This window comes from Pan troglodytes, chromosome 3 (genome assembly GCF_028858775.2).
Source record: "Pan troglodytes isolate AG18354 chromosome 3, NHGRI_mPanTro3-v2.0_pri, whole genome shotgun sequence".
Lineage (NCBI taxonomy): Eukaryota > Metazoa > Chordata > Mammalia > Primates > Hominidae > Pan > Pan troglodytes.
This window is the reverse complement of record NC_072401.2, coordinates 15,835,019-15,849,266: the sequence shown is the minus strand read 5'-3', so window position 1 is coordinate 15,849,266 and position 14,248 is coordinate 15,835,019. Positions and strand designations below refer to the sequence as shown.

Sequence of the window (14,248 nt, the reverse complement as noted above, 5' to 3'; positions counted from 1 at the left end):
CAATCTGAACCTTGCTCAAGCCCTTCTGCAACCTGAGGTTTTAGCTGCCCCCTCTGATACATTTTCACTTTTCATTCATTTTATTCAGAGGCCATGGTGTTGGGACATTATCTTTCAGCACACAGCTTTTGTCATTTTACAGGTTTTGGAGGGAGCATGCAGCTCTGCAAGGATTAAATTCTTGTGTTGCATCCATGGTGGCAGAGTGAAAAGACCGTGGGCCTTGGGGTCATATAGACCCAGGCTTGAATCCTGGTTTTGCCACTTAATGACTTTGGACAAACTGCCAAACCTCTCTGAATCTCATTTTTTCATCTGAAAAATGTCCTTGTTCTAAAATGGGAAGCAGCCATTGTATAGAATTTTTGTGAGGATGAAGAGATGTATTTAAATGACATATTGGATACACAATGGGAAATTTAATCAATAGCAGTTAAAATGAAATAAATAGTGAGGTGTAAAGCTGCAGCTTGGGCATATTTGGTCAAGGTTCTCTGATGAATCTCAACTCATCAAGATGAAATCTACTTGGTAGAGGCAAAATATTCTCATCATTCTCCAAAATTTAAATTGCAAACTTTCAAGTTACAGTAGATGCACTTTTGGTTCAAATACGCTTAGGCCTCCCATACTCTAAATTATACTGCCTTTGCTAACTCCTCAAGCTATCTCCCTTTCTCCTTCCAGATTCCTCTCTATGTTTGTTGAAGGACTAAGTGACAATTAGTGTAGACTCTCCCTAGCCCCTAACTCCTTCCTTTCACAGCCTGACTTCTATTTCTTCAACTTTCCTGAAAAGCCTCTGTAAAGTCTAGAAAGTTACAGACATCCTCACGTCATGCACACAGCATGCAGCCTCATCAGCTCTGCAGCTTTCCACACCATTGGCCACTGCTTCCCCTAAAACTGTGGTTCTCTACTTTGGCTGAATATTAGAATCACCTGAGGAGCTTTAAAAAATTATTCACACCTGGGTTCCACCCCCAGAGATTCTGATGTAATAGTCTCGGGCGCCGCTTGGGCTTTGGGACTTTTCCCTGGTTGATCATTAAGGTGCAGCCATGGTTGAGAAATGGCTAAAATTCCTACTCTCCTTTATTTATGTAATATTGCAATGCTCTGTTTCTCCTACTTGCCAAATGCTTCTTTTGAATCTTTTTCAGGATCTCAGTCAAACCTTGTTTAGGATGTTGTTTTGAGTAGTAAAAGATGCAAATCTTATAATTAAGGCAACATACAGTTTTAGTTGTTACTATGGTGTTGTTAAAGAAAAGCTAAAATTTGTGTTTGATTAGGAAGCTTACCTAATGTATGTTCATGCTAGATGGCTATGGAGGAGGAGAAAACAGAGGAAGGAAGGAAGGATGAAAAGGACGGAAGAAGACAGAAAAGAAAATCTTATATTTTATGATTTTAACAATACTTTGCATACCTAATGCTTTCTTTTCTGTTCCATATCCCTAAAAGAAACAGCAATTTTAATATTAGCTATGATTTTTAGAGCACTATATTATCTCACTTAATCCTCACAAAAACTCCAATGAGATGGATACTATTATCTTCATTTTTTATAGCAAGGAAATGGAGTTGAGAAGTTGCCCAAGGGCATGAGCCTGGAAACTGACGGCTTGGATTTTAATCCAAGTTGATAGGGACTTCAGAGTCAGCCTACATTTTGCTGCCTCTTTGGATTAGAATCCTAAGTAATTAACATCAAATCTTGGGAAATTACTTCAAAAATCTTACCCAAAGGAGATATTCAAATACCTGAAATCAGTCTCCTATTTCCCATTAGTTTTTCTTTCTCCGGGGCAGCTATCCTGAGGTCCTGCAACTGTTCTTCATGTGCTTTGATTTTAATAGGTTTCATCTGCTTGGACACCCACAGTCTCTCTGGTTCAGCTTGATAATGGCCCCATTAATATGTGGTGTCCCCAGTCCAATATAGCAATGGCAGTCTTAGTCATTAACCAACTAAGGAAAAGGGCTGGGTCAAAACAAAATAGAGAATTTGTGGTGATGGTTAAATTTCTATGTTCAGGAGAAAGTGTTAGAAGAAAAGGACTAGATTTCCATTGAGAGGTAGTGGCCAGAGATGGAGAGAGGAATTCATCTGCAGATCTCAGAGGTCAGGCAATGGTGACAGAGGGGAAGAAAATGAGTAACTTTAGGAAAAAGTGAAGAAAAATTCAGAATTCTTTTTTCCTTCCTTCCTTCCTCCCTCCCTCCCTCCTTTCTTTCCTCCTTCCTTCCCTCCCTTCCTTCCTCCCTCCCTCCTTCCCTCCCTCCCTCCGTTATTTCCTCCTTCCTTCCCTCCCTCCCTTCTTTCCTCCTTCCTTCCCTCCTTTCCTTCCTTCTTCCCTTCCTTCCTTCCTTCTTTCCTCCCTCCCTCTCTCCTTCCCTCCCTCCTTCCCTCCCTTCTTTCCTCCTTCCTTCACTCCTTTCCTTCCTTCTTCCCTTCCTTCCTTCCTTCTTTCCTCCCTCCCTCTCTCCTTCCCTCCCTCCCTCCCTTCTTTCCTCCTTCCTTCCCTCCCTTCCTTCCTTCTTCCCTTCCTTCCTTCCTGCCTCCCTCCTTCACTCCCTCCCTCCCTTCTTTCCTCCTTCCCTCCCTTCCTTCTTTCCTGCTTGCCTGCCTGCCTTCCTTCCTTCCTCTCTCCCTCCCTCCCTTCCTCTCTCCCTTCCTTCCTCCCTTCCTCCCTTCTTTCCTTCCTTCCTCCCTCCCTTCCTCCCTTCCTTTTATCTAATATTTTTCTCCTATAAACCATCCAGCTGTAGCTTGATTCTGTCAGTATTCAGTGAGCTTTCTGATTAACTAAGAGTTACAGATTTCCTTTAGCAACGCCCTAGCAACAGCTTCAACTATAAATTGCCTTCCTTATGAGACTCGTATTCTTTACTACACAAAACATCTTTCTAAATAGGATTTGAGTGAACTCTGAGCACAATACAGCAGTGGATTTTCAGTGAGAGATTAATGGATGCTGAAAATCAAACAGATATGAGGAAAAACATTGGTTCCAAGGCAAGACCCGGGTCAAGGAAAAGAAAAGGAATCCATTTTCTCTCCTTTGGTACTTCACCCAGAGCTCAAGAGAGAGTACACGGGTCACTTTAAGTCTGCAAAGGCTCTGAGTCTGGCTGCCAGGAAGTGAAATTTCACACTCAATCATTATAACCAGATTGGTCCTTGTGGTTCACATATTTTGTTCCTCCTCCTCCTCATGTCATGGCTTTGCTTTTCTGTTTCCATTTAAACTGCTTTATTTTGCACATTTCTTTCATTTTGCCTCAAATCCTGTGTAGAAAGAGCCAACTGAAATTTATGCAGTTTCTACTATATCCCGGGCACTGTGCTAGGCCCTTCGGTTATCTGGGGTCCTATATACTGCAGAAAATACAGCATAAATGCAAAGAAAAAAAGAATTTAGAGTGAGCGGGAGGTGAGTGTACAAAAAAGATGAAGAGAGAGGAAGGAGTGTGGATTCTCCATAGAAGGGGCCAAAGGGGAATGAAGATTTAAAGTTTCCAAGAAGAGCCTGGAGAATCATTGTCACCCCAGTTTGCCCCACTCTGGGGAAATGTGCAGAAATTTACATTTTACATTTCCTCCTCAAGTCCTGTGTGGCAAGAGGCTTAAGAAGACTGGCTCTGTTGGCAAGGAGATTACATATTCTTTTATGTATGTGTCACTTCTAACCGATGGTGGGCTTTGGGTCTCATGTGTAAAATAGGAATAAACCTAGCACCACCTTCTAGGGGTGTTGGGAGGATGGAAAGAAGGTTTACCTGCAACTGTGCTTTCTGTGTAGTGAGTGTGCTCTGCTGTCTAGTTTTACTGTAGAGCACTGTGCATGCCTGTTCATGTTGATTTAGGACTTAGGTGTTGAATGACAAAGACTCTTGAGGTTTCCCACACAGCAAGAAAATGGGAATTCCTTTTATGTCTCTAGATTATATTAGGTTGAACTATATGACATTGCCATTTCTATAGGTCAAATACAGCAAGGATTTAAAAAATAGAAACATTTCACATAAAAATGTCCAGATGTATGAGTTTTCTTGAAAAATCTGAAGACCTGGCACCAGTGGGCCATATTGCCCCATGAACACCATGCATTGCAGTGACTGCCCACTTTAGGTAAGGCATGCAACCTAAGTCTCTGGGGTCTCTGCCCTGCCTATTTACTGATGGGCATTTCCTGCTTGGTCCTGCAGATGGTTTAGATGACAGCCCCTGACTTAGTGTATTGCCTGGAGCTACACTAATGTCTTGCTGATAACATATCTTTGAGGAATGTTAGCAAAGGCATGAAGGCAGCAATGTAGAATTGTGTGAGCAAATGGCAAGTACAAATCATTCCAAACCGAACATCCCAGGCCTTGAATAATCAAAGCAAGCCAGGGAGAGGCAGTTTGGACTTTGCTTGTCACTCTGCTTTGACAGCATTGTGGAAATACTTTCATCTCCACTGAAATTGTCTCCTTTGACATGTTTACACCCACATGCAACTCCATTCGCTAAGTACTTAGTGTGTTTTTATTCCTTTTGCTTGTACTTTTCTTTTTAATCCCCCACTGGATATCAATTTGTCCAGGGAGAGGAAATCCCCCATAGCAAAGAGGCAAAGAGAAAGATTAGCTGGCCCACCAAATACATCGGGCTCCTAAAGTAACTATCTTCTAGCTTGCAAATATATCTCATTTAATACTTCCAGTGAGTCCAGTGGAGCAGATATATATTATTACCATTATCAATGATGAGCAAACAGAGCTCAGAGAACTAGAGTAACTTAACCATGATCACACAACCAGGAAGGGCTAGGGCTGGAACTGGCACTTTTTAGTTAACTATGAACTAAAACAGGCCTTACTGCAAGTTTAAGAAATGATCTCAATGTTTTACTTGGTCTTTTTATGAGATGGGCTTACTAGCAAAGCTGATGCAAATTTAGCATTAAGGAAAATAGTGTCTTTAAATCAGAGAGGGTAATAGTTCCATGTACTCTGGGCTGTCAGGCAATATCCAGGGTAGAGTGGCCCTGGAAAATATCTGATTCTCCTTTAGATATCACTAAGTGAACTCTGTACACCTTCTTGCTAATTCCAGATAGGGTTCAGATTCTTTCTCAGTACAGGGCTTCAGGCAGCCACTATCCATCCCAGAACATACATATGGAGTTGGCACAAGTTGTGAAAATCATCTGAAATTTGGTGAGCAAGTCTGGATACCTGTTTCAAGAGGGCATGCATATCCTAGGTGAACCACAGGGCATCTGGGGAAAGTCCTCCCTATAAGCACAGGAAGACCCTGAGAGAAGGCCAGGAAGGCAGATGATGAGTCTTCAAGCATTTAAAATGCCAGAGGAAAGATAACTTTTTCTTGCTACTTCTAAAAGCAGAGCAAAGATGAGAATGCAAGACATTAAGAAGGGTGAGATTCTGGTGACCAGTGGTATATTAATGGAAGGAGCGGCCTTATGAAGTATGAGTGTTTTGCTGCTGCTGGCATTTAAGCTGAAGGTGAGATTGGTAGCTTGGATAAATTCTAAAAGTCTATTTGGGCACCATTCCATCTCAGCCCCAAGGACAAACAGGAGGACAATGAACACATTTTTATTATATTTAAGAGCCTGGCACATAAATTGTCTTCAAGAAATGAGAGTCTTTCTTTACATCTCTAGATTATATTGGGATCATATAAAGTTGCCATTTTTTTTGTAGGTAATAAAGTGGTTGAAAGTTAGAAAGTTTATGTGGTTCAACATCATTCACATAAAGTCAAGAGAATGGACTCAGATTCCTTAGACCCCTGTTGCATAAGGAAGAAGGATGCCCAAGAAACAGTGAAGAGTTCACTGCGTGTTGGTATTGGGAATATGGAGGAGAGTGGTAGGAACAGAGATGGACAAGGAAGGCAGTCAAGAAGCAGATCCTTCAAAGGCCCCTGGGGCCATGTTGAAGAATATGGTCTTTATTATGAAGGAAAGGAGGGAATGCTAATAATGATCTGGGAAATTGATAGATACACCTGTGATGAAATGGGTTGGTAATTCTGATACATTCAAAGAATCCCTTAATAAGATTCCACTGTGGTCAAATTAGATTTTTAGAGTGGAATGGGATTGAAATGACTTCATAAAAAGTCTTTCTACATAAATTAATGGTGCAAGAAAGAAAATGGAAAAAATTACCAATTTAAGAGAGTAAGCTGTTTGGGGCATGTTAGCTGTTGGAAAGGCCACCAATGAATGTTTTCATGACAGCTCTCAAAATACTGTCATAGTATATATGGTAGGATGTGTTTTGAGGCAACTACATTAGCCATGACTTTATATCATTGGTAGCACATGAAGGCCCTAAAACTGCCAATATTTAATACTAATCTATAATTCATCTTAATTAATTAGAACCAATTAATAATTCATTAATTAGAACCAATTTTCTCTCCTCTACTTGGAGACAGAAGACAGACAAACATGTATTGAAGTTTGAGCTGTCTTCTAACCCTCTGACCCTAGGCAAAGTGCTTTATTTCTCACCCCACAACCTTGCAGATGAGCAGTGAGATGGGGTAATAAACCATTCTTTGGGTTCGTTACTATATCTAACAAAGCCATACTATGTTTATGGCAAAATAAATTTCATTAAGAAATTCTCTATTTAAAATACACTTTAGTTGGAAATAATGACTGAAGGATTAGTCAAAAGTAGAACTCCAGATTGCATTTAGCAACAGAAAATAGAAAAATCCTTTCTGAGAGTCCCTGTGACAGTGTGGAAAGGGTGCAGGTTTTAAAGAGAGGCATTATATAAGTTTAAACATCTGCTCCATCTCTTAGTATATATAGGACATTAGGTGAGCTACTTACCTCTTCTCATCTAAACAATAGGGACAAAGAGACAGTATATATAAAGTCATGGCACACAGTAGGCACTTAACAAAAAGACACTATTAATCTGATTGTAATATATGCCTCCTCCGCTGGCAAACTGAGTAACTTTGAAGAAGCTGTTTTATCATCTGTTGGCCACCTATTTTGCTGATGATTATTGAACACCTGTTTGCTGAGTGACAGAACACCTTATTTAAATATTAATTTATGTGTTGTTTTTCACCTCTGCCTTATCATTTCATGAGTGTTGCCCAGCCTTCTGTATTTCCTTGCTTCAAGGATTTTGCAGAACAGGAAGAGTTTTACTGAAAACAACACTTGCTTTCTTTTCAGAAATTCCAAGCCCAAGAGTATATGCTGGGGAGAGGGGAATGAGACATTCTTGATGGGAGGTTTTCTCACACCTGGAAAGACTGGGGGTCGGTGCATCTGTGAGAAGTAGAAATCGTCACCCTGCCTGGCTAGACCTCAGAAGGGAGGGCTGCCTGGTCCAGCTCAGACACCAGGTTCTTGGCCTTGACAGTGACTTCTAGTCCCCAAGCAGGGCTTGAAAGCAGAATACACGGATTCCAAAGGGAGAGGTCATTTACAAGACAAGACTGGGCATAATTGGTGTGAAGAAATGCCTCCCAGGATTTTTGCCTGACCTTAGTGTTAAAGGTGGTGGAGGTAGGAGCCTAAATAATGTAAGAAACTAAAGTTCCTGCTGGCATAGACTCTTGGAATCAGATTTATGTTGATTTCAAGAAAATAAAGAAATAGAACATTTCTTGCAGACTTGTGTTTATAAGATTCAGACCTGCTATAGTTGTAAGGCATTGGAAAATCTAAAGATAAATTTATCTCTGCTCTCTAAAAGCTTACCACCTATTTGGGAACTGCAGAAGATCATAAGACACCTAATGAATAACTACCATTCACAGCACTGTGAGATCCTCATATGTCACAAACTGCAGAAAAAGTTCTCAGTCATGAGAGGTAGACAGTTGAATTTTGCAAAAGGCAGATAGCCAGGAGGATGGAAAAAAGTTTCTCCCGAAGGAATATATAAAAATGCACCCTCCCCTAATCATTGTGTGCCAATACTATTATTATGTAATTGCTATAGCAGTAAATGCATAAAATTTTGTAGACCCTGATGTTCTTTTGGAAATATGCCTGCTTGATATGAAAGAGAAGTTTGGAACCTGCTGATCGAATAGGGAACTGTATAGTTTATGATTTCTATAAAAGTGCTTAGAGTGTTATCTTCATAGAGTGTGAGAAGTCAGAGAGACCTCAGAGGTCAACTAGCCCCTCCTACCCTTCCCATTTTATAGGGGTTAAACTGAGGTCCATGTAGAATCTGGATTTACTGAGGCCTGAGGGTTGTCATTTTGAAAGACTGTTGAGATAGTCAAAGTCTTGATGTTAATTGGGTCAAATGTGCACCTCCACTCCTTAACAGCTGTGTGAGCAACCACTGCTGCTGTCTCTTGCCTGGACATATCTAGATTCCTAATTGGAAGTTTAGTCTCTGCCACAGCCGTGCACTGGTTACTCATCCAATTCATTGTTTTCATCACGTTACTTTCTTGTTTACAAACCTAAATGATTACTTCATTTAAAGAAAATCTAAACTTTGTGGTTTGGCATTCAAGGCTTTCTGTGATCTGATTCCAATCAAGTACTCTAAGCTTATCTCCTTCTGCACCATATGCATGCACTTTGTCTGCAGGGAAGCCTTCCTGCTACTTTCCATGCTGTTCTCTCAGTCTCCTGTGTTTTTGCTCATATTCTCCTCTCTGCCTGGAAGGCCCTTCTCACCAATCCTTATCTATTCTTTAAGGCCAGATTGCATGTTACCTCCTCTGAGGAGTCTTCCCTGGGTAAGGGATACAGAGAATCACATGGACCTGAGTTTGAAACCTTACTCTGCCACTTAGGTCCTGAAAGACTGCAGGCAGGTTACTTAATTTCTCTGGGGCTTAGTTTTCTCATCTGCCAAATGGGTAAGTCTACACCCACCTTGTGACCTGGTTGTAAGATATAAGTGGGTTAATTCTATTGTAGTCGGCACAATTCTTTGTATCTGGTAAGTGTCCAAGAATGTGACTAATTACTGGTATTACTCCAGGGACCTGTGGTCTTGTCTTCTTTGAATTCCCACTCACTGTGAATTCTCTTATATTCTAAATTGCAATATCTAATTTTGCATTTTAGATATTGGAATGCACATTTTATTTCCCCATTCAATTGGTAGCTCATTGAAGTTAGGATGATATTTTCTTCTGGACTGTCCCTATTGCATTGTCCTTTACCACAGTAGGTCCTCAAACTTAGGCAAAGGCTGACTTTCCAAGTGTGAAAATACTGAAAAGAATTTGCTTTGCTGACACTTTTCCTCCTAAAAGTTGAACATAGTTTAAAAAAAAAAGTCAATTCTCTTAGAGATGAGAATCCCAATTGTTGGGCTTCTGTTTCATAGAAATACAGAAGAGAATTTGTGAAGTGACTGGTGGAGATTAGTACATTTCAATTAAATCTTGGGAAACATTGATTTAATGTTCAAAGGACACGTGGCCTCAACTCACCAGGACAACTCAACCTCACCATTTTCCAGCATGCGTTGGTCTATGTGATACTTCAGAAAAAGTGGTTTCATGGTCAAATGAGTTTGGAAAACATTAGATTTTAATTAATAACCCGATCACGGGAGTCGGTGCACACATTAGCCAACTAAAACATGTGACACTTACTGAGGTAAAGAAATCAGCATTTAATAGCTAATAAGAATAGCTAACATTCTCTAAGCTCTCATTATATGTCAGGCATTTTGATAGTAGACCCTTACACAGACTCTCTAATTTAATCCTCAGAATGCCCATAGAAGATAGATGTGATTACTATCTTCATTTAACAGATAAAGAAACTAATTGTTTGAATGGGCCGAAGTTCATACATCATTGAAGGAGCAGAGCTGGGATTTGAAGCCAGATGTTTGTGACCCCTAAGCCAGAGCGCTGATCTACCATGGTGCACAGTTTTCAACATTCCAAAACTTGCCTGACCAGGAAATACTTTTGGTTATCCTCCTATTATAATAATAACCCATGAAAGTGCTGTTCATTGCAAGACACTTTGGGGAATAGAGCCCCGCCAGGCCCAAGCTACTTGTCTTATGGGCTCATCCATGCTCTTTGCACCTCTGTGCCTTTGCCTGCCGGCCTCTGCCTGGGGACCCCTGGCTCTCTTGGCTCTTTCGTGATATTTTACTCATCTTTCAAGGTCTAGTTCAAGGACAGCTTTGTGGGACGCTTTCTTTGATTTCAGCAGGCTGATTTGCAAAGCCCCTCTGTGTTCCTGCCATCTTTCCTATGCTGTTTTTAATGTTTGGTCTGTCTTTGTCAAGGACACGTTCAAAGAGCGTTGATAAAGTATCTGGCACAGAGTGGACACTCGGTTAAGGTTTATTGAATTACCATGGTCTCTTTTTCTAGCCCATCAGCCATTGATCCCTAACCTTGGGGCATTTCAGGTCCAGGTTCACAAACTTGTGGCCCGAAACGTGGACTAAGCCTGGCTGACACCCAAAGCTAATACAGCATGGCTGCCACACTCCCGGCAGTTCATTGGTTAACACTCTTGTCCCTTGCAGACGCTGCCTTTCTCTCCCAGCCTCTCGGAGGCGAGGAGGTGCGATTAGGTCACTGTGGGCCTCTCTCATCAGCGCCCTTTATGGGACAACCCTGACCTGTCCTTTCCAGGGCTCTGTCCAGGTTTCATTACAAAGCCCCCCAGTGACTGCGCCTTAGATGAGTCAGCTGGCTTGGGCTTCATTAGCAACCCTAATAGCCTTTTTGTTTTTGTCCTCTTTGGGGCCTTCTGGGGCCCTGGGGTGGGGCCTGGCGGGCCTGACTTCCAGAGATGCCGCCAGCCTCCATTGGAGCCCGTGAGGAAGTTCGCGCTCCGGCTTCTCAGCAGTCACGTCATGCCACACTGTGCATTTCTCTGCCGCACCCGTCCCCAGGGTGCACTCAGGCGCCATGCAAACGCTGGCCATCCCAGCTCTCGAGCTGCCTGCGATGAGGTCATGGGTGGGGCCCCGGAGACCCCACTCCAAATAGGGTGGGGGCTTCCCCGACCAGCCTGGGGATGGTCCGAGAGGACCGGGAAGGAGACAGTAATATTGTGTGTCCGACCCACTGCTCCCTTTCTTGATGTTCTATAGGCTGGTGTAGACAGAAGTGGAGGGGAAAGGGAGAATAGAAGAAGATCTGGGAAAGAGAAGGATAAGGAATTGGCAGTCGCGGGTCACTCGCTGCACTAACTATGGGTGGAGAGAGGCAACTAATGGTGTCTCCTGATCACTGTGCAATGAGCAAAGTGTCCTTCTTAACCTTAATCCCTTTCTTATCATTGAGACCATGGGGCAGAGGAAGCCACAACAGTCCACTTTATGTAACTAGAATTTGACACAGACAGAAAAAAATATTCCAGAAACAGAGAAAGAACTGGTATAGCAAGAAGGCAGAGCCCTCTCAGCCCAAGAGCAGGGTCCCAGGCGGCCCTCAAATTGCTCACCCAGGCCTAATGGCTGAGAAATTCGCCTTGCTAATGTTTCTGTACCAGTGGGTTTTGCAGCCTGAGGTCACCTAAATGTCGCAAACCACTCAAGCTCTGTCAAATCCACAGGGTTTTATAATCTTTGCCTGTGAGCACGCATGTATGCGTGAAGGAATGAATGTGGAGCTGTGATAAAATCTCAGCCTGCTGGAAGAATGTGCAGATTTCTGTGACAATCTAGTTTTTTGCACCTGGAATTGTGCCTCAGACAGATGGGAACACTGATAACAGAGACATTCTCAGGGAAAAAGGGAACAACACATCTCATATTTATATGCCCCTCCACCTCAATGCACAAGATACTTCTCAAGTGACCAATGCACAGAAAAACAAGAAAATATCTTATCCTCGCTGCTCCCTACCTGTGTATGAGGCACAATCGAGAAGGCAAAGTCACCCTATTTAGATAACATTGTCAGCCGACTGTGACTTGAATTAATGAATGTTGAGTTGAACTGTTTCCTTCTCCCAGGATATATAATATCTGTAACATCCTCCCGTGTCAGTTACAAGGGAAAAGACAAATGATTTATTTAACTTTTAAAAATATATTCTGCAAAACAAGTTAATAAGAAGCCATAGTAACTGCACTTAGGAGGATTTTTGGAAAGATATTAAAATCTTCCTTGGGAAACATTTCCAAGTTAATAGAAGAATCACAGCTCTGGAAGTTGAGTTGCATATAAGGGGATAAGAAAACATAGATAAGCTGACCTTGGGAATAAGTTAGCCTGTCACCACACTGACAAATGCTAAGTTCATCAGATTGGAGATTTTGAAGACTCCGCTTACATTTTCTGAAACAAATGGGATTTTTTATATAGTGAAAGATATTTACAGAGGTTCATGCATCAAGCAGAATAGAAAGTAGGAGAATGCTCTCCTGCGGAGGTTTTCTAACCTCTGATTTATCATTTGTTGACATATTTTTACAAGTTCCCCCATTTCTTTACAAGGAGCTTTCTTAAGTTCTCCCAGGAAATATTTTGATGAAGGCTGAATAGGAGGGAAAAAGAGAAAAACTGCAGTGAAAATGGTAGCTTACCTTGTCTGGACATTGCTGGTATCAAACTTTCCCCCAAAACATGAGGCTTTCTTGCTTTGGTTGTCCCATGAATGTAGTTAACTATTAAAAATTTAAAGCAGAAATATGTGTTTATTATTCGAAGCTGCTCCAAAACAATGCAAAAAATAACTTGATGAAAAATAAAGTGCTCGTCTGAGCATGAGAATGCGTTTGAAGCTTGGAGCTCATGCTGTTGTACGAAGTTTTGCAACTGTCTTTCTCAGTTTAAACAACCTCCCACTCCTTCTCCCAGGGACTTGCCAACTTCTATAATTTAAAGCAACTGCGATCCTTCCCATAATACTCACATTTCAAAGAGCTTAATATATACACTAGTTAAGAACAAGTAGGAGTGGGTAGTGTTCTTCTGCAAACCCCAGACTGAGGCAAATGAAAAGCAGGAGTCTCAGGTATCTAAACAGTTCTCTTTCTCTCTTTTATCCATTGCTCTTCTTACCATGTTACTTCTAGTTGCTTTGCCTTTTAAAGTGATGCCTAAAGACCAAATGATATCATTTCACTGGAAGCAAAAAGAGTACATAGGAAAGTTTATGCCCCAACTTATGGAAAAGTGATGCTAGTGAAATTATGTTTAAACATCACTTTTGCTAACAGAATTATTTCCATGCAATTTGTGCCTAATTTATCTGCATGAAAAATCGGAATTATTATATGCAATTTTTTTCACAAAAGGGGAACTACCTAAAATGATGTTTGCATTGGTCTTATTTTAAACTTTATCTTACATATGAATCATAAACTAGAGAAGATGCTTAATTTGCAGTGTCTGTGGCTGAATAAATCTTCTGACATTTGATCTGTAACCAATGTTACAAATGTTATTATTTTTACTACTTTCCATCAACTGCCACTAAACCACACACACACACACACACACACACACACGCACACAGAGGAGCATTTGTGAATTCAAATTATAGCCAACTTACAGTGTGATCAACTGAAAATGATGATTTGAAAAATATTTGATAGTATATCTCAAAACAGATCTTGCTTAGTACCTGATAGATAATAGGTGCTCAAAAAATACTGAATAAATAAAGTATTGCATATGTTCACACCAACCAACAGTTTTGACAATTTTGGTTTGCGTATATGTTCCCATTAGAGATGGTTAATATGTCAAAGCTTGTATAGAAGTAAACATAGGACAATACATACCTTTGCCAGGCATACATTAATGAATAGTTATGATGTATTAAAGTTTCCTAAATGAATAGAAAACATCAGTTAAATAAACAGACCAATTGGTAGATAATAGAAATATTGACATGGGCATAATCTATTAAGTATGTTCACTGTGCAAAGTTATGCAAACAAGTTTCAGGAAACAAACCTCATTCATTATTTCAAAAACTATAGCTTCCGTTCCGCTATGTTTTCTGAGTCACCTGAAATAACTATTATGCAATGGGCAGAGGATAATACCTCTGATTTTAATTGTGCAAAGAAAGAAAGGATTTAAAACTACAAGGAAATGTTCAAGTTTTAGGTTTTAATTGCTGTGAATGCAGAGAAAAGATGGAGTCTATTTTCACTCTAATTTCCACTAAGGAGAGATTTGCAGGCACCAGCACATGTAGGGTCATAGACCTGAACTCAGATCCTGGATTTACCACATTCCAGTTACGTAACCTTGGATCTATTACTTTCTTTGAACTTT

The 14,248-nt window shown here is 40.9% G+C and overlaps 1 protein-coding gene across 2 annotated transcripts in view; it reads right to left on the bottom strand.

Annotated features, from left to right (window-relative positions):
• C1QTNF7 (C1q and TNF related 7) overlaps positions 1 to 12,963 on the bottom strand; it is a 106,480-nt gene extending 93,517 nt beyond the window's left edge. The window contains exons 1-2 of one of the 2 annotated variants that reach the window (XM_001159910.7): positions 12,873 to 12,963; positions 12,544 to 12,624 (exon numbers count right to left, since the gene is read on the bottom strand). In XM_001159910.7, coding sequence (XP_001159910.1) covers positions 12,544 to 12,556 — 13 coding nt within the window. In that variant the 5' untranslated portion in view covers positions 12,557 to 12,624; positions 12,873 to 12,963. Of the gene's footprint in view, positions 1 to 12,543; positions 12,781 to 12,872 lie in introns of those variants that run through there. The other variant, XM_054683728.2, reaches the window with a different exon arrangement.
• Between the last annotated feature and the right edge of the window lie 1,285 nt (positions 12,964 to 14,248).